The sequence below is a fragment of the Euwallacea similis genome, chromosome 8 (genome assembly GCF_039881205.1).
Source record: "Euwallacea similis isolate ESF13 chromosome 8, ESF131.1, whole genome shotgun sequence".
Lineage (NCBI taxonomy): Eukaryota > Metazoa > Arthropoda > Insecta > Coleoptera > Curculionidae > Euwallacea > Euwallacea similis.
Genome location: NC_089616.1, coordinates 4,325,103 through 4,350,552, shown reverse-complemented (window position 1 = coordinate 4,350,552; position 25,450 = coordinate 4,325,103). Strand labels below are relative to the sequence as shown.

At 36.3% G+C, this 25,450-nt stretch overlaps 1 protein-coding gene across 2 annotated transcripts in view; it reads right to left on the bottom strand.

Moving 5' to 3' along the window:
• Window positions 1-6,090: 6,090 nt before the first annotated feature.
• LOC136410592 (homeotic protein Sex combs reduced-like) overlaps window positions 6,091-25,450 on the bottom strand; it is a 29,696-nt gene continuing 10,336 nt past the window's right edge. Inside the window, exons 2-3 of one of the 2 annotated variants that reach the window (XM_066392807.1) lie at window positions 9,728-10,077; window positions 6,091-7,300 (exon numbers count right to left, since the gene is read on the bottom strand). In XM_066392807.1, coding sequence (XP_066248904.1) covers window positions 9,773-10,077 — 305 coding nt within the window. In that variant the 3' untranslated portion in view covers window positions 6,091-7,300; window positions 9,728-9,772. The remainder of the gene's footprint in view (window positions 7,301-9,727; window positions 10,078-25,450) is intronic. The other variant, XM_066392806.1, reaches the window with a different exon arrangement.

Here is a 25,450-nt window from a genome sequence, read left to right as displayed (position 1 = left end):
TAAAGATTTTTTTATTAACCGAGTAAACCGCCAGTCTCGGAACCATCTTTCCAATAAACGTTTTTCCCAAATAAATTTACCTCTGAATCAGAAGGAGCAACCAAAATGATCCATTGAGTTTTCAATGTATCCAGTAAGTTGTGCTCATTTCCCATGTGGGAAATATTGGTTCTTTCCATCTTTTATTTCCTATAGTGGAAACAATCTCTCGTTTCACTGAGATTTTCTCTCCATTTTCTTCCTTCAGTTGATTCCTTTTCATTGCTTTTATTCTCTTCATTCCCTAAGAAAGTTTCTCCCGTAATTTAATTATCATTTTCACTATCCTTCAAACGATTTCAATCAAATTCGTTTTATCAAAATCTTTGATAATTGCAATTCAAGTTCTCAGATCCAAAGAATCGTATTCTCACTTATTCAAGATCCTGCCAAGTGGAACGAATTTAATACTTAATAGCAATTTTGCATAGAATAAGAAGTTACCTTTCAGAGAATATATCACAAGCCCATCCTTCCAATTTGACAATTTAGGGGGTGGTAGCTGCCACCCCAAGATGATTAAATATCGGATAATTTTTAAGGAAACCATGAAATAAGGGCATATCATTGGTTTAATTTTTTATTTTCAAGGAAATTATCTTCTAGATAAAGTTGCCAGCACTTTGAATTATGTGTCACACTCACTTTAATCACAACACAATTTCTATAAAAACGATGAGTTCCGGGCAGAACATTAGTAATTTCCTCTTTTCAATGGTAACTGCTCCGTAAGTTCTGCTCGGTAAATTTGTCAGGATATTAACATATTAGCCCTTAGGCTCCCAAATTTCCACCTCTGTCTAAACTTAACCGTCACTAGAAATTCATATTCTTCAAGTGACATAGTGGACTGGGGCCGTCCATCGATTACGTCACCAGCGTCTTTACGCAGCTGTCATGTCAGACATTGATCCGGATCTTGCCAGCCCTCTGAAAAGGGATCAAATTTAATACCGCCCTTTTTAATCATGGCCCTGTGTGCGTTATGGCCGAGATTTTGTCGCTTCGGAATTTGTCCTGAATAGGGTTCGTGAGAAATGTTGTACAGGGAGGATGAAAATAAATTTAATTGAAGAGTTTTTTTATGAATTTGATAGATATGAACCGTTATCTTCCCTTGAAAGTGAATGTTGCCACCATGGTATCGTTCATCATCTTAGCTTTAATTGACTTCTGCACATAAAGAACTAAAATTTCTGTGTATTATTAAAAAAAAAATCCTTTAGCAGGTCAGCGTCCGACCAATTATTGAGACTTTTATCAAAGGAGCGATTGATTACCCGAGTAAATAATAACAGATTAGTTTAGGTTAGTTCAGGTTAGTTGAGGTTCCCCTAAGTAATTCTTAACAGCCGTTCAGGGAGGAGAGGGGGATCCAGAGTGATTTAATTTTTTTAATTTTTAATGAGATTTTAATGAGTAGGCGTCCTCCTCAGGTATGAATCTCACACAACCTAGTCGCCATAACACCAGGTCGGGTATCTATGAAAATTTGTCTCCTCTAAAAAAAAGGTCAGTTCCGGTTAGTTCAGGTGGAAGTGAATGATAATAGAATAAACAGCAGCCCAGAGCGGGCACAAATAACGGGTTGAAGGGGGCATGATAGATACCTTAAGCAGACATTTTCAGTCAAGCAGACACGAGTTTGCGTGACGGAAATAACTCGCTCGAGCCTTCTGTGACTCATTATTTTCAACTAGAGTGTCTGCCATGATGTGAATAAGAGAAGTAAAGCAATTACTGAGCCATAACGGTCGCAAAAAAGCAGACACCATAGAAATAAAGCTCTATGAAAGCTTTTTGCTCGACTCAGATATACTCGTAGAAACATATTTTATTAAGCGACGGCAGACACTACAACGAGTATTAGGTGCACTTACAATTTTAAGCACTGCGCTTGGCATAATAGAATACTAACAGACATCGGTGCTTCCTGTTGCTTTATGTAGCAAACCTGAAAGACATACCGGTGTCTGTCATAACACTCAATGTGTTAACTGAATATAATCGAGCATATGCACCCCTTATTCCTGCTATATCCATAGAATTTCTAATCCATTCTTAGAACATGCATAGTATGTGTATACTCTCTTACAGCATGTGCATAGCGAATTTCCTGGATATACAGAGATGCGCATCGAATATTCATTCTTGATACGATACTCATTTTTCATACACATAGTATAGCATACGATTTCCGGACAATTGCCGTTCCTGAGAACATGCATAGAAAAATATGTTCATATTCTATCTATGGACTACAGCCTTGTAAGATATCGTATATACGTAGTACATGAATGGGATGTGTTATTGCTGTCTGGCAGTATTAGATAGAATAAGTGAAGTAATGTATAAAGTAAGCAAAGAAGAATAAAGAGAACATAAATACATAATAAAGGGACAGAAACAAATAGTAAAAATTACTTACAAAGTACTCATTTTGTAGTCTCATAAATTCTTGACAAATTGGTGCAGAAATACTTCCTCCTTGCCCTTCCTTGAAAAACGTCTACATTATCACTGTAGTTTTTGGTTAGGGCTTAAGGTGATAAAAGATTTAAGCTCTAAGTGCTAATTATAAGCTTTAATTTGAGATTTGGGTCCTAGAAGTGGGTCCATATTACTTTTATAGAAAAAAACTTTAATATTAAGCAGTGTATTGAAAATGGAAATGGGCAATGGACAATGAGCATTCACGTTTAAACAGAAAATATCAATAAAGAATTCATTTGTGCTTAGTTTGATTGAATACTGGGGAATCTAGATACCTGGGCAATCTGGTTATACAACGCCATCCAGCGAAAACTTTACCCCCCTTATCGTTGAGAAATAAGGACTTTTCGGAAAATTACTGAAATATGTCAAAACAGTTTTTGATGGAGACAAATTTTTGAATAAAATTTAATCACCAAATTTCAAATAACCAGTCATTCAAAACTAAATTCAATGGTGTAATGTGATTCAAAATCTATCGATTAGTTTTTGAAATAAACAGTTATAAATTTTATAAAAAATATAGTACAAACTCAGTTAAATAGTATGTAAACATGAAAAACGTTTTTCTTGATAGGAAATTGGTTTGTTTTCAATTTTGTGCTCACAAACAGTCTTTGGTTAAAAAAATAAAAATAAAAATAAAAGAATACATAAATAAATAAAAATAACCAGACAACAAATCAATTTCCTATCAACAAACAAGTTTTTTCATTGTTTACGTACTATTTAACTAAGTTTGTATTGCATTTTTTAAAGAAATTTATAGCTATTTTTCTCAAAAACTAATCAATAGATATTGAGGCTCAATACACTGAATGTTGTTTTGAAAAACTGTTGATTTGAAGTATCACATTACCCCTCGAGTCATTTAAAATTTTTGGGACGGTTGTTGGGACGCGCATAAGAGTGAAGTCTGGGGGTTGAATTGTATATAAAAATTTGTCTCCATCAAAAACAGTTTTGGCGAATTTTGGAAATTCTTCAAAAAGTCCTTATTTTTCAAGATTACGAGGGGTCAAGTTTTTGCTGGATGACCCTGTATGAAATCTTGCAAGACAGAAGTGTCCTTTGAAATGGACAGAATATTTTAGTATTTGTCATGCATCAAGGGCACCATCTGTGCCCGTGTTTAACTGAGTTAAGGTCAGTCTATAGGCACCCAGTCAATTGGTTTTTTAGAGTCAATAAATTAGAAATCTACCCCCCCCCCCCTCCCCCTTACCATAGAGGCCATTAAGCTAACCACTTTTCTCTCTTCTTATTTCCTCATTTTTAAGTTATCCTCTTTGGTAAGGCTCCTAGAAATTTTTCATATTTAAAGGGCCAGCAGATCAGCAGTACTGAATTTGAAATGAAGATCTCGCATTTTTTGTTGAGTTAGTTGAGAAGTTTCTATGGAGCTTAGGGAGCACTTATTTACTCTTGGGATTGTTTTGAAACTGAGGTTCGACGTAGAACCATAAGAGAATTTACAGGGGTTGAGAGAGTTGGAGCGAGACAACATGACAGTTCAACAAGCCAATGATGTGTCTTTATTTCAACATTTTTATGGAAACAATCTACACTGATTTTTCGGATATTAATGGAGTATCAGCATTACAACTAAACAGATTTAAACTAAATTTAACATAATATTTATTCTCCATATAGAAATCCCTTGGACTCTCGTACAATCATACATTTCCCACATGCCCTACTAAAACCATCAGTGATTGACAGACGAACACGACGATATGCGATATAGTGACGCTCTCCTCGGTTCACAACATTAAAAATGGGAACAAACGCACAAAAGGACATAAATCGCATTCAGGCCTCCAACATTACAAATGTAAATCTGTCGCATTTCAGGCCGAGGAGCATCAATGCGACCGGTGGTCAAGCATCAAAATAAAGTCTTCGTCTGTCACAGCTGCTCCTACAAAGGAAATTTGCATATGAGGTCTGCGATTTTTTAAGAAGGAAAAACGCAATATCGTGTAGTTTGTATGAATAGAAATGAATAAGGTGATACTGATAGAATCAACATCAGCGTCATCTGGGCACTCTCTCTCAACACTGATCTTCACTCCTTTCTTCAACATGACTTCTAACGTGACTTATAGTGATGTTAAGAGAGTTTGAGTAATGCTCTCCAATAGAGAAGGGAATTTTGAAAATTTGTGGTTGAGATTCACGGAAAAAATGTATAGTAAATGTGAACTAACGAGGGTTTCGTATATTTTCTAGACAGAATGGTGGAGGATATTTGCCACAAAAAGCTCTAGAAAAAGCTCTAGAAAATGAAGAAAGGAAACGAAAGAATTCTAATATATTTCTTTATATTTAGTTATAAAATTATGATTTTTATAATGAGTTTTTATATCTTTCTTATAATTATAAACATAATTAACATTGGAAGCGTTATTTCAATGGATGTAAATATTGACTTCTGACTAGTGCCCTTAAGTGTACATTAATATAAACTATTTACAATATAAAATACCAAGAAGAGCTACTAGAAAGCGACTATTTGAAAAATATCTCGTTGAGATTACTAAAAACCCTCTAAGTTTTTCCTACTCGATTTCCGACTCACTAGAAAAGATCTATACCTAACCCAAAATAGGAGTTTCTTAGAGAGACAACTCAGGAATCACTAGATGTAGGGTACATTTCAGACATTGATACTAAAGTTACGAACCTCTTTATAGAACCTACCGAGAGTGAGGAGGTTATAACGTGTAAAAGTAGTCTTGCGGTTGATTTCAGCCACCACCACCTTAAGGCTTGATTCGCTTTAATAATAATGAAAATCCGGGCGGACCTAAAGATGACCCAAGATCTTTTCGCTTATCAGGTACTGTAAGATTGAGCAATTCATAATTTCATCTCCAAAAGGAAAAATTAGTGGATGTGTCGCTGCAAATGAGTTTATTAAACGAATTTTTGTTGTGAATGTTTTAAATCTCAAGTTGGACTTACTACACATAATGTGAAATTGGCGATATAAATGGTTAAAATATTGATAATCTGAATGAATGAATGTCCAACTTAACTTCACTAGCAAACGTGCCTAGAGGGATCATCCCAATGGACTCAACTGCATGGCCTTAACCAATTCCTATCAGGTTAGAAAAAAGCAGAACATTTTTTGTAATTAAAAATTGAAGAAAAACATGATTTTGCTAAAGAAAACGCGTCTTCATTTAAAATTGCTGTTCACTACTTTTATGCAAGATTCAGAATAAGGAATGCCTTTTTCCTAATAGCCCAAGCAAATTAAAATCCCTCATAAATCCCAGTTGCCCCATCTTCTCCTTTATGCACAGATTTAAGTTTTAAGATTTGGGGTCGTATTGAAATCTAAAGCAAAATCAGCTTGCGCCAATAGTATTTCTCTAACTCTTCTCATGAATAAGTCTCCTCCCACATAGATCAATAGTGCAATAATTGATTGCGGGGGCTACACTAACGGGAAATAGAATAGGGAAACAGCAAGTCTGTAGGTGTGACGAAGGTAATTAGGATGCAGCTGCAAATGACTCAATTTCCACTCGAGAGAAAGACGCAGAGTTTTATTAATAGTTTATTAGAGTGGACAATTACAACAGTAACTATTAGTTAGAACGAATACAACCTAACAGTATATCGTCCTTCACACGAGAAGTAGTACAAATTACATAAATAAAAATAAACAAAAAACATAATATTAATATGAACATCTATTGAGCTAAAAGTATTTTACACACTATTTACACTTTTACATCTCAATCCGTGTGTGTGTCACAATAGTTTCCATCGTAGATTGTTGGGTGCTAAGATTTTTGGGGTTTCTGAAGCAAAAATGTTGGAGTATTAATGGTACCTACAGAGCTTTGCTTGTTCTCCTGAGTATAATGTCCAAATGATATTTTTATTGTACAGAAGCAATACATCAGGTCGAGAATTTTACATTATCGAATATGCTCTTAGAGTATTATTAATTCTTATTTACATTACTTTAAGTATACTTTGATGCATTATTTAAATTAAAATATATCTTAACTTTAGCTTAAATTATTAAATCAATATTTACATAGACGCTTAGAACGTATCTATTGTTTTATACTATTATGTACTTAGGATTAAAGACAATATTTACACATCCAGAATTGCCAAGAAATCAAAACGTTTCCTAGAGAAAACTTCCATTTATAAAAATTCATAAAACCTTCGCTTTTTAGCTACAAGTACGTACTACCTAATATAATCACACTTGAAGTTTTGTAAATAACTAAAATTAAGTGAGCACAAGTCAGTGTCTTTTTCACATTCGCAATAATTGCTTTGTTGTTTCACAAACAATAATAATATCAACAACTATATTGCACAATAATTTCTGTACTTCAGGCTTGACTAATAAAAGAAACCAACAACAACAAAAAACCTCTTGACAATTTTCAAAAAAAAAAGAAAAAAACTGTAAAAGAATCCAGAAGTAACCACAACAAATGCGCACCATCATCAGGCTTACAAAGTCCTTTACTGGCACTTATAAAGCTAAATCTAAAAGCACCCACGGTTCTGATACCACTGGTGGTAGAACCGGAGGCCGGAGACTGCTTAGGATCCGAGCGCCCCTATAGCCCTTAGGAAGGGCCGCAGTCTCCGTTGTAGGCGGCCCAGGGCTAGCTGTAGGGGGTGCCGCATGCGTAGAGGCCGCGTTGCATGGGCCCCATACCGCCCATCCCCATGGCTTGATGGAATGCGTAGCCTTCGTCTTGGAGGGATGCCAAGTGGAAGTCTGCAACAGAGGTTTTGACTGAGTGACTTGAAAAGTACTTTATAAGAGTCAGATAACTGGTGATAAAACTAAAAGTAGTGATTGGGGATGGGGGTTAATAACTGGCTCTCTTGATATAATCGAGTTTTTTAATGCAATAGTGGATGAAGAAGTGATGATCCGTCTTCAGGATGAGAGCACTGCAGTAAACGATGATGATGAATGGACATTCCCATGCGATTTAAAGGCTGTACCTCAACCATCATCAGAAGAGAAACAACAGAAGAATGGTTCAACTAAATTTTCGAAATCAGACAAAAATATCTCTGCTCTCAAGACGCGGTGCAACTTTATTTTCAAGACTTCAAGACAAAGTAATCCCACTTCGTTACCTCCTCCTCCCCTCCTCATGACATATCTGAACCTGCTGCACTCCAAAACAATGGCTCGGAAACCCGTTTTCAAGCCCACATAACTAAACTAAAGTGAAGAATTTCTATTTTGTATCTATTTTGACCTAAAAACTCCGACAGCAGTACATGGGTTGTTCGGTGCCAAATCTCGTTAACACCTACTGATGACATTCAGCCGGATGCTGTGGATCTTTGAAACTTACACGCCTAAAATCCTTCTGGTGCAAGTTTGTAATCCGTGTTCAATCAGTTCTTATTTTGGGCTTCATTCATTTTTTTTCGTCAGATTTCATTCTCAGTGTCAAGCGTGGTCGAATGGAAGGAGTCAGAATGCAAGAATAAGAGCACGATCTTGAAACAGAATTTAACAAAAGTTCTGGTTTTTCCAAGTCATTCTACTTTGTATCAAGAATAAATGCGAATCACTTAAATTGTTGTGACAAACACGTTATGTTCCAATTTTTTTCAGAAATAAATTGGCTCTGGACACCTCGATTGTGTCGAATTTTTGGAAAATTGTTCACTTTATTTTCAACAGCTGAACTATTAATAAATTTAGGTATCATCTGTTCTGAGCAATTTTATATCAATTACGAACAATTTTATGCGGACAAATCATGGAGAAACGCTACTAAAATCTAAACATATAATAGTATCGCTATTTGATAATACAACGAACTATTACATCATTTGTACAATATCCCTGTAATAACTCCGAAAATGATATTTAATATGGTGTTATTAAATATTTGTTTTAACTACAATGTTACAAACAACTACATGAGAAATATAGTTGTAAATATTTACAAGTTTACAATATACACATCCTCACCATCCATCAGACAGTCACCACTGCCAAGTCAACAAACTCAAAGGTTGAAACTAGACGACAACCAAATCCACAGTCTGAGATTTTGGTTGATAGAACCAACAAACGGACAACTCTGACAGCTATAACACACTCTTAAGAGAAAATCCTGGTCCTGAAACTAATGGGTCTACTGTAAGGTCTATTAGGCAGACGAGCGAGAATAATACGAGGTGAACCAATATTGTGGCCAAGCCATCAAGAGAACCACTGATCGTGCCCTTCTCAACTTTACCAAATGGCACAAACTTGTTGCCTCCGAAACCAAATTCCTGGAGCTTCCTAAAAGCATGTGCTACCAAATTCTCCAATTTTGAACCAGATAAAGTTATCAGAAAAATGCTAGATTCCTATGGTTTCATATTTACACTCTTTAACTAGATTCTGTGCCAGAAAAAATGAACAAAAAGCGAATAATCCAAAATGTTAAATTAGTTTTTTGACTAAAATCCAAGGAAATCCTCCTAACCTTAAGTCAGTTTTGTGTCAGATAAACTTAGCAGAAAGATGCTACAACCATGATTTCAACACGTGTTTAAGCTGTGTTGAACAAGAATCAGACACATTATGCAACCAGGACAGTTTATTTCCAGAATCAGATTTTCAGTCCTGGAATAACCAATGACCAGGCAAGAAAATATAAAATGGGATCAGTATCACAAGAAAAGCATAACGTGAAATCATACCGAATTGAATTCTTCTAGAAAATTGCCAAACGAATTTGTACAAAAATGATGTGTAAAAAATCGCTATTCAAGGTGAAAGTTCACAAGAAATAAAACTGAATGATTTGATTAAAAGCAAATATCCCAAGCACATTAATCAACCACTAACTAACCAAATTGGACTTTTTGAGATATTCCAGTAAGGGAATTTTTCCAAAAAAGTGTATGAAGAAATCATTCTTTGCTGAAGCCCCTGTTTTGCTTGAAGCTTCAACAGTACGCCTCATTGCCCCAAACACTTTTTGGGGCCAATTTTTCAATTTTCGTATGGGTTTAACTGCCGTTCCATTTTGTCCTTTAACACTAACAAAACTGCACCTAAAATATCTGTTCTGCTATAACTAATGAAAATAGAGCAATTTCTGTGCAATACAACGCTTCTCTAAAAGTAAGTACAAAATAATCGCTGAAAAATAAAATAAAATAAAATAAAATAAAATACCTAATAAACATAAGATCACACAATAGAAATATCACATTAAGATTCCTAAGTGGCAAGATGGGCAAACTGACTGGGATGCAAGTCAAATTGATAAGGGTGACCGTAGGGACTCATGTGATAAGGAACGATATTCATACTGGCCATCTTGTGTTCCTTCTTCCACTTCATCCGTCTATTCTGGAACCAGATTTTAATTTGTCTCTCTGTCAGACACAGCGCGTGCGCTATCTCTATCCTCCTTCGCCTCGTGAGGTACCTATTGAAGTGGAACTCCTTTTCTAGTTCTAGCGTTTGGTACCTCGTGTACGAGGTTCTTTGTCTTTTTGTTTCTCCGTTTGCGTTTACGGTACCTGAAACAAGAAGCGAAATTAGTAGGCGTTTCAAAGGAAATTGAAAATGCACACTGCAGTTAAAAGCAGGTCTTAAGAAATAATCCGGAACATACATCATTCAGAGGAAGATACTTCACTAATAATATAAAGCTGGCACTTGCTCATCTATTTCACATAATATGACGTGCATATTTTTAATGTTGGGGATCGGACAAGTAAATTTAGAATTGCCGCCACTTTTTTCCACTTGGAGATTTACAGCGGGACCAAATGTTGGTCCGTTTCAAAAGTGACAGCCAAAACCGAAAATACAAATTTCGAAATAGATCGTGCGTAGATTTACTTTAGTGCGAAAGCTTCGAAAACCAGTGGCGAGCTCAAGGGCACGACTACAACAATTGGGCAGGGCCAAAACATTCAACAAACCTAATTATTGTTTAATTTCCGGGTTTATTTCAGCCGGGATATCTCTTGGCAGGAGCTCAAATTTAGCTAAAATTATCTCGAAGACGAAATGATGGCCCTTAAGACTTAGCTAACTGAAATCTCATAAAGCGAGAATTAATCAAATTGTCTTTAATGTTGGTTGTGAGGCTGACTTCAGGTGATCCGCGGTGATTACGATTATTTCCCCATATCAAAGATTTATTATTCATTTTTTTTCCGTGTGTGTGCTACCTTAATGCGTTTAAACTACATCCAATGCAATTCATCATGAAATGCTAATGTTCAGGGTTTTTACTTTTTTTTTATAACAAGTGAACACGTTTCTATATAATTATATAATTAAACTTTATGCATGGCTATTAATAATGGCAATATTCTAATGCATTGCGCTTATGGATTAATGGCCGGTAATGGCATTAGGTCTAGGATGATTAACATTGGCATACATTACCAAACTTAGAAAGCGAATTTGGCATTATGATGCAGTTTTGATTTCATTCCATAACACATTTTTTGAGTATCAACTGCAGTATTGTGAGCGTGAGGCAATCACTATACGTTTCTAGGTACTGGGCTGGAGCAATATCCATGATTCTGATCAAAATATATGAAAGAAGGACGCTTTAGGGTACCTTTTTGCTTATGGATTTTGTGAGTATTGTAGTGATTTTTTGGAATCAAATGATGAAAAATTACCAAACGAGGCTAGTTAGGTTTTGAGGGATCCATGGATCCATTGATGTATAAGATAAACTCCTGCCAAGTGCACTGTTTATAGCGTTGAAAATCGTGATACGCCACTGCCTCTTATGGTTCCTAACTTATAGAATTTTCGATGAAAAATATCAATGTTACCAGGGATGTACTACGAAATCTCATCAAATTTCCCTTAAAATTTTATCATTTACGAGACTTCAGGGTCGTAGCTTTGACAAGAAGACAATAATCCAGAAGAAAAACGATGAGTTCTTAAATTTTGAAAATTTCGAATGTGTTTGAAAATTCCGATGCGTGACTGTCATTGATATGCCGTGAAATCTTATAGAACTTTTGATTAAAATTTGCCTATTTTTTGAAACGATCAGAATCGTAGTAAAGAGGGTTCTGGAAGAAATGCTGATTGTTAAGGTGATGAATAATCCAATTATGAAAAACTTGGAATTGCTTCGAGCATCAAAGGCCGATATTAATTTTCATAGACTATGAATTCTCACAGATTTTTTTTTCACAAAAATTGACAATTAACAATTGACAAATTTTGATAATTAATTATTAAGAATGAATCTAGTTTTTTTTTCTTTTATGTAGGGACTGAAATCTCATGAAGCTTTTTACGAAACGCTATATGAGCTTTCTAACTTTATCAAAGTTACTAAACTGCGCACAGCAACTATTTAAATATGATCAGAATTTCGAGACAATTTTCCTGTAATCTCGCACGAATATCTAAACTGGCTTCCAACAATACAATCACCGCCCACGTAAACGTGGGCGTCTACTTATTCGAATAGTTGTAATTCCAATTAGATTTGAAAAAAAGGCTCAGAGTACTCTTAGAGCATTTGGCAACTGATCCAGACACGGGCAAGTGACATTCTATACCATAATTCACCAAGGCAGAGGTGTTTGTTGACTCGATAAATCTTTTTTATCTCTGGCAAAGAGCCAAAGGTAGAGCGCAGATAAGTTATTTCGTTGCCTCAGGTCTCTTTATATAAATCATTTGCAATTTTTATATAAGGTCGAAGAACCAAACTAAAACATAAATTTAAAACGACATCCACTTCGAGAGACCATTGCCGTCAATTAACATGACGTAAGAGCCTCCGACAGACAAGCACCCATGTTTCCCACTTCTGGATAGCTTCAGACGCTGTCGCGATTTATCCAGACCTCGTCCTACTACACTCCATCATATATTTATACCTACGTATGATTGGCAGCCCCATCAGTTTGTTTTTCTTGTTTTCTGATGTTTCTTATTCCTTTAGATAGACTCTAATTAGCCTGCATGCATTAATCCGCTGTTCCAGAAAGTTTTTTTTGTGCCATTAAGACACAAAATACCTTATAAAGGTCTTTAGCGATAAAATAGCACCGAAGGCTTATAAATATTTTGCGTATGGCGGTCTCGACAGTTTCACCAGGTTAATATTTCACGCTCGTTTGTCAAGATGTTTAGCGGTCTTGCAGAAAATTAATTCGATTCTTTATTGCACACCGACGGAGTTCAAACAACAACAAAAAGGCTTCTGCGGCTTTTCGTCGCTTTAGGCTCTTTAGTACTACCACAGACAAGTACTACCGAGTAGATAATATAATGTCGAGGTAAGTACTGAGTTACAGCTACATCGCAGAAACCTATTTTGTTATGGAAAAGTTTCAATTACCAAGACCTGGGGTTTTGAGAGAAATTGCACTTTGTGTAATTTTACGAGCTTCAACCTCTACAACGTAAATTCGTCAAACGATCCACTTTTTGTTTTAATAATTTTTTTGGAATTCGTGAAATTTTATATTTTGACCTCGCTGTCGAACGTCATCCGTAAACTGTCAAATCTGTCAAATGTTTTTTTAATCAAAACAGTGGCGTGTATGGCTCGAATTTGAGGCGCGCGAAAAATCCAGAAAGCGAGAACTTCATGCCACAATTTTTTTTAAAATTGCCAAACGTCAATTACTTAAAATTTGGTAATTGGTCTCTGATGAAAGATAATTCTAAATGTCACTCACAAACGGTCAAGATGGAATTGCCCTTTGGCCTAAACTAGAGGCGCACATGAATTTGATGAATATGAAAAATTCACAACACGAGAAACCTCAACGAATTAAAATCTGGATAATATTTCGTGAAGAAATATGGCTCGGAATATTCTTCGTAAGAAGTTAAATTAGCGCTCTCATTTGAGTGCAACCAGAGCCGCACATGGCTCAAATTTGACGCGCAGAAAAATCGAGAAACCGAGATTTTAATTTTCCAATTTTTTTTTAAATTATCAAACTTGACGGTATTAGAATTTAGATATGATTTTATAAATATTCTTTATAAACGATCAAATTGACACTGCCGTCCGAGTTAAACCAAAGGCGCACCCATGAAAAAGAAGTCTAATTTCTGGCTGTTTTTTTCCGATAATTTAAAACTAATCAAAAACTACATGTCTTTCCTAAGTGGGCACTTTGGGCCTCCCTGGATAGATCCTATTTTCAACATAATCTTGTGAAAACAATAATCCTCCATAAAGTTATTTAATAACGAGACTCTTAACGACTTTAATTAGCGCAACAAATGTATTTCAGCAAACATTTTTTACACTAAACTGAGCATTATTAATTGATAACATCCAGCATGTCACATCGATTCTTGCAACGGTCTGGAAATAATCGAAAGTCCGATAATTGTTATTATATAAAATTCAAAAGCAATGTCCTGTTATTATAAACATAACCGTTGATAAGGGCGATTAATTATAATTGTCAGACATTTTTCAACACTTTCTACATTTGATAAATAAGAAAGGACTCGTTATCTTTGTGATTGCCATAAAAATTGTACGCTCATTAACCCTTTGCCTCGTTAGTAATTATTTCTTCATGAACGAGAATACTGCTAGTTGAGTCTTCATTTTAAACTTCATGTCAATTTTTTATCTAAAATTTCCGCCCTAAAGTGCATATTCCCTCTAAACCGCTTGATGATCTGTCAAAGGTCTAAAAGAGAGAAAAATAGTGATATATAAAATATTATATCCCCAAAAGAGTTCTTAAAAAACCATTTCTTTCGCTAACTGTGCGAAGGGGGAATAAACAGTTTTTTTCGATACATCCTCCGGCAGTGAATGCAATGTTTGTGTATAGTGTTCGAATTGAAGGAGGAATTCTTTGATAATTTTTCTATCCATTTATATCTGTCTGTCTATTTCCTTTCGCGATGTTGACGTTCCTTATAGGAGCAACAGGGGCGGACTCGGCGCAGCAACCCCAGCACCAAAAGTATATCCACCTCAATTTCATTCAATCATCAGGATTAAAAGATTACGGCCCTGTTTTCAATTGCTATAAGGGTTGTTACGGAGCGGCGGCAGCGATCGGAATCTGAACAGAGGGTGAATTGTTAAAAGCTTGATAATTTACAGTATTTGAATGTCGTAAATCAAAATCTGGGGTTGTTAATGGATATGAGAAGTTCTTATTGCTTTAGATAAATTAAGAAGATGTAAGTTTTTGTATGCACCTCCAGATCAAAGAACCCCGCAACAATAGCACCAACAGAACCCATTAGAGGATAATCAAGAATGCGGCAAAAATACAATAACAATACTTCATATCTTGTTTGTTGGGGCAATTAATGTAATGTGATGCCAATTAAAGCACTACTCTTTGTTTATAGGGGAAAAATGGCATAAATTGTGTACACACAGCAACCTTGCAGGAGGTCTAGAGAAAAAATAAACCGTGATTGACACGTCGTGTATAATAGGCCCCATGCAACCATTTTAAACTACTAACTACTTAACTCTTAAGTCAAATCTGTTAACGATCATGGGCGGTAACAACTGCTTCCTTCTCAACGATGATGGCATGTCAACTTGCCGTCTCTGCGTTTAATATTCATGTCATCGGTCTCTCAGAAGATTTTGTTTTGAGTTTCAGGTCTTTGATAAATACATTGAGAAACAATACAATACCACTCCCCATCAAATCCTTGTTGAGGTCATCGGTTAAACTGCGTTACCGAATTCCCTTGACGCACGCCACTGATTTTTTCCAAATTTACATAACCAAAAATTACGATCTTTTAATATTTCTGGAAATTAGTGGCGTCTCATTTGTCTCACAAATAAGTTTAGACACATCTCAAAACCACTAATCCCCATCAAATCCCTGTTAAGGTCACCGGTTAAGCTGCGTTATAGTTTAATCACAGTAAGCTTGAATAAATTAAAGTGAATGAGAGGCCTGTTAGCATAGTGAATTATTAATAACAAATTAGTAATCGTAGGTTAGCAGTACATAAATCAGACGATCACATGGTGAGCGCTGGTACCACTTCGAATAGAATTTTGGTTTGTCCTTTCTATACGATGTTAAATGCCAGTTATAAATTAAGAATTTTGTCAGGAAATTTATTGATGTTAGTGATGATCATTTTCATGGGTTTGCGTCATTTTTGTATTTAGGAATATATTCGATTTTGATTGTCTATTCTAATGTTCCGACTATTTAAATTCCTTTTATGCAGTTACTTTGCTCCTTTCTGTCTAAATTCACAAGCCCAAATCCAAGATAGTTGAACGTGTCTGTGGGATTTCACGGGAGTTCATGAAGGTCCATGATCGCGCTCGATTTCTCAGACGTTTCACAAATTTTCCAAATTTAATATGACAAAATTGAGTCCCTTTTCGGTATAACCTTAATTTTTCTCAGCAGTGATTTTTGATATTTCTATATCCGTGACAATCAGTGGCGTAGTAAATGTTTTTCTCGCATCTTTAAATAAGGCATTACTCGCCACTGACCACAATCATTTTAACATGTCTTTTTTTTAATTAAGCCTCACAAGTGCTTTTTACTGAGTCTCCAAATTGGGTTGTACTACGCCCCTGTTTGACTAATTCACCAACTTGCAAATTTGTCCATTCATACTCAAGCCACGAGAGATCATCGAGTCCGAAATTCATTGTCGTGGAAAGTTTACTTTGAAAGTGACAATTTAAAAAAAAATATTCTTGTTCTTTTTTATGATCTTTTTCGAGTCTCAAAAATAAGTTTTTAATACATTACTGTTCCGTAGTCAATAAATTTCACGATCACACATAATACACCAGAGACAATGGAAACCGAAATTCATTGGTGTAGAAGGTCGATTTCTTGACTTTTTAAATTTTCCTTTGTAAATGTTCTAGAGTCCATTAATAAAGTGTATCTAAGCCGCTGTTTCTCGGCCAGTCAGTTTTACTACTTGTAGCCAAACTTTTAAAGGGATTATTTACTGGGAAATTCATTGGCGTAGATGGTCTGTTTGAAAAGATACATTTAAAAAAATTGCTGGGTATATACCTATTGGAGAAATGAGCGTTTTCTCGTATCTAAACGATGTTTTACTGCTTCATTGCCTTAATGGGCAACTATATATGATATTCACCAGACATGTCCTAAAACTCACTGGCGTATCATAGCCATGTACGTCCCTATTTTTTCTGGATTATTTACAAGCATTCCAGGTCCGTTACCCAGTTCTAAAAAATGGTCAATTCTGATTGTTTTTTCCCCGAAATCTCGAATAAAACAATAAATTCCATTTAAGAACAGATTGCAAATTTGAAATTATAAGTTATTTCCTCGGGCATTTTAGCGGTATTTAGTGGTATTAGAAATTCATGAAAGGTTAAAGAAAAACGAGGAATTTTACAATGAACTATTACGAAGAAAAGATGTCATTTCGTAATAGCTCTTACCCAGAATGTAGTGACTTGCATCTTGAAAAATGAAATTGTTTTCATAAATTTTTGGCTTGAGTACCTTTTGGCATGCTCTTGGGACGATTGATGGAGTGTCTCTTTGACTGAACTATGCAGTTTCCAAACTCCTTCCTGCAACTAGACTTATGAAATTTAGTAATTATCGTTTGAGGCTCGCACAAGGAACGTTCTTGGAACACACAAACCCCGAAACAAGTTCATATTTCATTAAAACAAATCGATTCGGCTTGGCATCTGTCAACGGCACTTTTTCCGAAACTGTTTCCATCCACCCCCCCGTAATCGGCCCTCCCCGTCCCACAGAGATAGACTTTAATTGAACACGAATAGAGCCGCGTTTCAAAAAAGAGTGTCCCGGAGGTCGGAATGTTTGTTCACTGTGTTCCCAAATTCATCCAACAAAAGAAAGGAGATCAAGATGGAAACTTTGGAAGAAAAGAGGGAAATCTTGGGACAAATTGCCGAAGCGAGATCCTCGGCAGGGACTTCACAGGAACTCATATGATCGCGATTTGAACTGCAGGATTGTTTTTGCAGGTCATTTTGATCGTCCTACGTTAAATCCTAGTCGTGTCGAGGATCAATTTTTTCATTTTTTTTCCGGCGTTCTCGAATCGTTTCTACAGGACAATTTTTTTAATCATGGAACATAGTCGTGGTACGCCATTCAGGACCCGATATAGAGGAAAGACCTACCGGTCCGACAACCCGACGCGATTCATCAATCACCGTGCGTTGCAAACAGTTGAAACAAAAGCAGCGGGAAATTCGAATTGTATAAGATTCCAACAAGGTCGCGAATGGCGCTTTTTTACATCCGAGCCGATACAAAACCCCGGAAACTTTTCATAAATGGAAGATTGATGGCTGTCACATCGTTTCTTTGGCTTCGATTTCGAAAAATGCTTTCGGCCCCTATGTAACAGCTGTGAGGGGATCTTTTTCTTGGGGGGAAACTGCGACTCAAACCGAGTCATTTTTCTCACAGGAACTTAAGAAACGTTATTTATATCGATGAATATGACGCTACTAGAAACGATTATCTCCATGACTTCAATGCTAAATATACTTTTACTGATTGCGACTAAATATGGAATGATATGGCCATTGATTTGAGGTAAACTTTGCCTCAAAAAGTACATTTTCATGCAGCCCAGAAGCTGTAGCGCCAACCAAAAGAGGCTTAAAGCTAATATTTACGCCTTGTTCTTAGGTATATTATTGGATTATTTACAGTACATAAATACACCTTTCAAAGGAAGGTGGAGTAACAGTGATATACGCAAGTTAATGCAAGCATAATTCATTTAATTTCCCTCCAGCAGAAATGATATATTTTGCATGGTCACGCCATGAATAAGCGGAGACTATTTGTGAGAAAGCGACTTGAAATAGAAACATTTTTATTAATATGAAAGCAACTCAGAATTTTAGTCCGTTTTTGTGTTTGATTATGACCACCTGAAGGAACCCCGTTATTTGGCCCTTTAGCCTAACATAGGCACTCCCTAGGTTTGGATCGACCTTCCAAACGAAGTGCCCGGTTCTTATGGATGTTTCTTATGAATAAGAAAAGTGTCCAGAAGTCTCAATTTTTAATAAATTCATGAGAGTTTAACATTCGTACTCACCGTTCGTCGGGCAGTCCAATCATACTGAAAAAACGCGTCTCTTTGATGATTCCGGAGATTTTCCTATTAATCTTCAAAACGTCAAACCGTTCGTTACATTATTTAATTTTTGAAATTCTAATTTCAAACGACTTTAAGATAACGATTTTTCTGCAAGTAACGAAGATGATTGCGGCCAAATCCATCCAACAAACATCCTAAAGAAAGATTCTAAAGGGTTAATTTTAGAGAGTTTTATGATTTTTGCAAATTTTGAAATGGTTAATTTGTTGATTCCGCTGGTATTATAAAGAGAAAGAAACTGGCCAGTTCTAAATGCGGAAAAGCTCATTCAAAATCTAAAACAAATTTAAAAACTTGTTGGGTGCAAATGGGAAAATTTTAATGCAATTATGCGCTGATATAGATGATTACAAGACCTGGAGTTATTGGCAAATATCTTGAAAGAATGGAGGTTGGAAACGCGAGACACTGCTGGTTCTGCGAGGAGGAAGTTGAAGACACTCCAAAACATACTCCGTTGGTGTGTCCTGAATAGAAAGAGTAGTGAAAATTACTTCTCTTTCCATTCCAAGCAAAAAAGGACATGGATGGAAGAGAGGAAGAGCGAATGGATTGAGACTGGAGCGTGGAATAATAGAGAGAGAACTGACGGAGAATGAGAGGAAATGGATGAAGTTCAAAACTATGGTGGAAGATATTGTGGAAAGGAAAATTATCGAGAAAATGAGAGAGAAATGAAATAGGAGAAATTAAGTGTGTGTGCGTTTGTTGAAGCAGTTCCTGCGAACGGGAAAAAAAGAAGGGCTGGTTTTAGTGGATAGGTGAGAATATCCCAAACCCCCGCTACACGGTTGTTACCATCAGGCCATTTGCAGCGAAAACTCGAATGGCGAATACATGAGTGTATATTGAAGGTTTCCATTTTCTCACGCTCAAAAAAAGAACATTCATTTCAAGGTATTCTAAACCTCTATACAGAGTGTAACAAATTCGAGTTTATGTATGGGGATCTCGGAAACGATAAAAAATACAAAGTCGGTTAAGTGGAGGTAAAGTTGCGTATTTTGGAGCTCAAAAATAATCCATTTGCGAATTTTAAAAATCTGATTATTTTAATATTCAATAATTATTTAATAAAAGTAAAAAAAATAACCTTTTCCATCTGAGGAGCCTTGAATTACGTTGCCATGCCAAGTCAACAAACGTTAGATTACACTTTGTTAATTTATTTATTACTTAGTTCACTAATTTTATTAAACAGTGAAGTCAAAAAGCGAACAAGAAACACAGTTCAAGGTTCCTTAACTGAAAATGTTTTTTTACTTTTATTCATACAAAATCCACTAAAATACTGGAACATAATACATTTATGGAAAGGAAATTTCATTTAGGTTTCAATTTTGGAAAAATCTAATATGGCGCTCATAAGAAAATCCAAAGTAGCTCAAGATATCTCATAAACCGATCCTCAAGTAAAAATATCGATCAAACCAGTAGAAAGCTAGACAAAAAAATGCCCTAATAATGTTTCATAATCAGTTTTCTCCGAATAACGGTTTTCGAGTTTTTTGAGAAAAACGAAAATCTAAATTTTCCGTTTTTATCGGATATTTCCGAAAGTGTTCCGATTTTTTTAAAGTCGCAAATACATCATTATTGAGGACCAAAATAAGCAATTTTGCCTCCGTGTAACCGACTTTGTATCTCTTACCGATTCTGGAATCCCCATACATAGATTCGAATTTATCACACCCTGTATATATACTGAAATAATCTAAAATATGAGCTAAACTTAATGATTTTTCTTATAGTACTCGACACAATCCCACTTAAAAAGTAAACCAAATTTTAAAAAATTTTTAGATGTTTTAAAACACTTCAGAAACTTCATTTCTGAGCACGTTTTCTGCGCATCCCTTAATTGCCTAAAACTAGAACGGACTTCAGTGATTTTTCTGGAAGTGTATCTATCTCCAACAGCTGTTTCAGGAATGATGATTCGATATGAAACGTGCTTCTCTGCCATTGCGTGTGGTTCAACCTTAATGCACACTTTCCATATTAACTAATTCTTATTAATGTTGAAACAGAAAGGTGTCTTCATGTGGCCGAAAACAACCAACTGCTCTGACAGATACACGATCTGCCTACAGTGAGTCAGGTATCTCAAAAAGCTTTTTAGTTTTACACCATTCCGTTTTTAACATAATTTTTTAGTCCGAGAGTTGATGGCATCTTCAGTTAGGTAAAATGTGAAATTTTGCTTCGAAAATCGTTGGCTTGTCACTGGAGGTTTACAGTAAAAGAGCGGTATAATATGCGCAGTTGAGTTAGCTACTAATTGATAAATTCCTTAAAATAAATACTAAAGCTGGGGTATTGTAAATATTTTGACCATCAGCCGACAGACTAACCCACTAGACTTTCCTATGGCTTATATCCAGTTATTTATAATCTGGAATATTTAAACTACAACCGCCGCTTATTTACGAGGTCACTTCAAGATTTATGGCCCGGCATTCTTTCTTCCTTTTGGATTAAAAATGCTGCTTCTCCGTCTAACACGCGCATTTTTCTATACCGCCCAACAGGTATGCGGTAAAATATTGCTTCTCCTAGTAGCATTTGCCTTTTAAAAAATTATATGCATATTTATACTTTATTGGGAGAAGCGACAGAGATTGTTATCGGCTGATTTATAGTCGTAAAATTAAAATAACATTATCTCATTCTGGAAATAACCTTAAGGGAAGCCGCATTTTTCGGGAAGTTTCTAGTGATAAACCGAGTGATTTATCGCACTCAAAATCCTAAATAAGTCCCGGAAAATATTAGTTCGGAAGCTAAAGTGTCTGCTCTGATTGAGAGATCCAATCATGTAGCTATTTAATAAATTTCAAGACCAATCAAAACATATCACAAACACTTCAATCAGGCCAGTTTATTTGCGAATAATATCTCCGGCACTGATTGACGTATGTATGTTTGGCATAAGAACTTGAGAAGGCGAATTCCTTGTCGGGATTTAAAACAATAATTATTGGCCTAAAGATGTCACGGATCAGAGATCCTCCGATGCAAAACAAGCATTGATCTTCAATCATCAATCATTGGAGCCGACTTGTAATTCTCGCATTGCTATTGCATAACTGAATATACAATAAGATCCAAGTTGAACGACTGAATGCAGGATGATGGTTATGGGTTTTTGCGCCCGGATGGGGGACAATTGGTACTAATTGTCTTCAGATAAAATAGGCCCAAATGGGTCATGCAGAGTAAGTCACATACACGCAACAAAAACGAACTTGTTGTGTATGGTGGCATGACAAGTGAGGAAACCTGCTGCAGGGGATTTTTCTGCGAATTTGAATTTGAAATCACCGAATTATGCATCATTTAAATGCTTTTTCCAACCCAAAAAGCTGAATTCTGTCGAATTGAAGCGAATCTAAAATAGGCCAACAACCACATGTTGATGTTCTAAACATTGCACAACCAGATGTTAAAATTATGCCACATAATTTTGAAATTCGTCCCCACAGGCCATAAAACTGGCCCATTCAAACTGTCATCTTCGGTCTATTCTTGCTTTCCGCTTCCTTTGTTCTACTGAGCCCATTGTGCAATTTTCGGAAAAAAGGGCGGACGACCCTGTAATTTTGGCCCATTTGCATAGGTTCTGCATAGAATTATGTCCACCACTATCACCAGCTGTTTTAGAGAGTTAATATTACTTTTATTACTGTGAAAAGGATGATTAGCCACATTAATAAATGCTCTCTACACCTGCGCTAAATGTGTTTTGCATACAAAAACTGGGTTGGGTTCGACGCCATAATACGAAACTACCAGTTGGTATTTGTGTCAGGATGCAAAACTTAATTAGAATATTAAATTATTCTCCTCGTTTAACGCGATTTTTTGGGGAGCAGTGATTAAGGGCGTAATGGCATAGGTCGTAGAGGGAGGTGGCGACCATGTCCTCGGTTAAAAACGGTCTTCATCTTGCACTACATTTAATTAACGATTTAAAGTAATTGGGACATGTTGATTTATGCGAAACACATGGCGTTTCCGAGATCGAGCGGACGTAAGCAAGGTTAGAATTGGGATTTGAATACCCCCATTCATGAAGAGTCTCAAACCTTGATTGCTTCAATTTACGTACTTGGATGGTGTGAAATTTCAACTATTATTAATGTTGCAGATATAATTGGGATCGCAAATATTCTACGTCGAGTCCGAGAAAAGCCCGATTAACTCAGGCCCATTGTATCGTCATCTCCCAGGGTTCATCGGGACAGTTGGATGAAGAAATTTTGGAGTATTGGAGTATTTCCCCGTGTATATTTTGGAAGAAATCCAGTCAAAACTCAACTGAATGTTTGGACTATTTTTAAGGCAATTCCTCCACGGGTTTTCAAGATGCCGGCGATTGATGTTTGAAAGGTGAGTACCCTCAATTGGAGGTGTTGTTTTCGGGCTGATCACCTGATGTGCGTAAAAATTCTATCAGTAAAATTGAAGGGACATTAAAATCGCATTGAAGTCTCCTTAGGAACGTTTACGCATAGATGTGTCAGAGCTTAGTCAGGCTTAGTAGGCCCCTAATGGTAAAGCAGTCGCGTTGAATGTATTTTCTAATTATGTGGGGAATATATCGACACGATCTGCTAAAATTCCACTGCCTTACTTAAAACATTTTCAACGCAGTGTTATTTTTTCTATATTTAGGTGTAAACGGCGTATGTGCATACTGCGGTAATAATTTCCAGACTTAGTAACCTCTGATTTCAAGGTTATCAGGCTGAAATTTTTTCCGAGGATTATATGTAAATATTTTGGCAAGATACACGTATTACAGTTCCATAGGCATTCGCAAACGATTATTAACTTCATGTTTTTTAAATTAAGATTTTTTAAAGCGATCATGTATGGCCATAGTTTCTGAGCGGTAGGACAATTCTAGTTAACAAACAACAGACACATGTATTTGCCAAGACCTAAAGACCCCTAGACTTACGCTATTTATTGTCCACGTGATTTTTTTATCAAGTTTCCTTGAAAACTTTCAAGCATAAGCTGTGTGATTGTCTCAAGGTTTAACACGCCTCTGGTTTTAAAGCGATCACGTCGAATATTTGTTTCATCATGTAGGGAATGTATTGACGAGATATGCTGAAATTCCATTGGACTTATCTAACCCGGTTTACGTAGGCTTACAACACTCCTTGGGACGATTAACCTCAGCTATCCTCTAGGAGAATATTGCTCCGCGCGTTCCCGAGATACCGGCAGTTGGAAAGCCCGCTCTTTCGAAATACGAAGTCAAAGACATTTCGCGGTTTATCAAGTAAAAGATGCGGTAATAATTTGAGTAATTTGGGGCGCCAGAATCGCCTCGAATTAAAACTCGCAGAAGAGCCCTACCTGAACCGAAAATGTGCAGCTAAATAGGCACCAGATAAATGACAATTTATTAAAGTTTCTCGCGGCCAATATTGAAAGCAAACTCCCGCTTTGATCGAAATTTATTGCCGATAATTCTTTCATTACCGCCTTGTAACAGTTAAAACCGTAACAGAAGCTTACAAAACACAAAGTGGCAGCTCAAAACAATATAAATTCGATTATAAAACAACGTTTCCGAACTTCGAAAGACTAATGTGAGAAATTTTTATTTTTAAACCGCCGATGTTGAGATATAAAAAGATCATGGAGGTCACGATTCCCGAGAAATTTTATCACTTTCGACACCAAATGAGCATCTTTTCAAGCACCTTCTGCAAACATCGACAACCTAAAAACTCTCTTGAACCTCCATGGGTCTTCCACCTCGCGATTGTTTGTTTATATTAATCCGACTATGAAAAACGCATCCGACGTGGAAATTAGAATAGCCGGAGGATGAGTCCATAATTCAAGCACCATGGCGTAGGTGTTTTCAAATCTAAGAAAACGAACAAATTGTTACGTATAAATCCACGTAGCGCAATGCACCAAGCCTAATTTATTACGCCACCAGTGCGAAGAGTACAAATGTCGGTGATGATACAATGGGATGTGGGATCATGGGTGATGGTGATGGTCACCTGCAAATCCATCAGATATTAGAAGCACTATTAATTATAAAGAACGGACTGAACCGAGCCGGCAACAGAAGACTCACGATCTAGATCGCTAATGAGACACGCTGCTTATTAATAAAATATTTCCTTCGGCTTTTGTATGTAGCAAACAATAGCCAAAGACTTTTAAACCAGTTAACCTCACATTATATTCCTGAGAATGCCTTTGAAACGCTCATAATGTAACAAATACCTGTTTGAAATTTATATCTATTCCTTGTGCCGAGGGAAGCAAATTCATTTACCATGTTCTGTTTACCCTTTAAAGTTTTCCAACTTGGCTGCACTAAAGGAGCAAGCTGATTAATGATCCTACAATCAGAAACTCGATTTAATTATAGGTTTTAAAGTGACGACGTAACAATAGCACGGGGAAACCATCTGCTGTTAAATAAAAAGCTCTCCCTTGAGCTTTGACTCGAGTCGGGGCTAATTATTTACGGATTTGCGGCTTGTTATGAGATTTGCAACGATGGAGTTAGAAGGAAAAATGTAGTTGATTGTGTCAAAAAAAAGAAAATGTTAAAATGCAGTTTTTCTTTGGCGTAAGTCGCATTCTGGAGTGCGCCTCTTCAGTGATCCCGAATAAAATTTATGATGGTTGGGGTCACAAGCCGTTGCTTTTGCCCGCATTATTGCCTGACAGCGCACTGGAACAGGGGTTTATGTTCGATTGTCCAGTGAAATATACACCTGT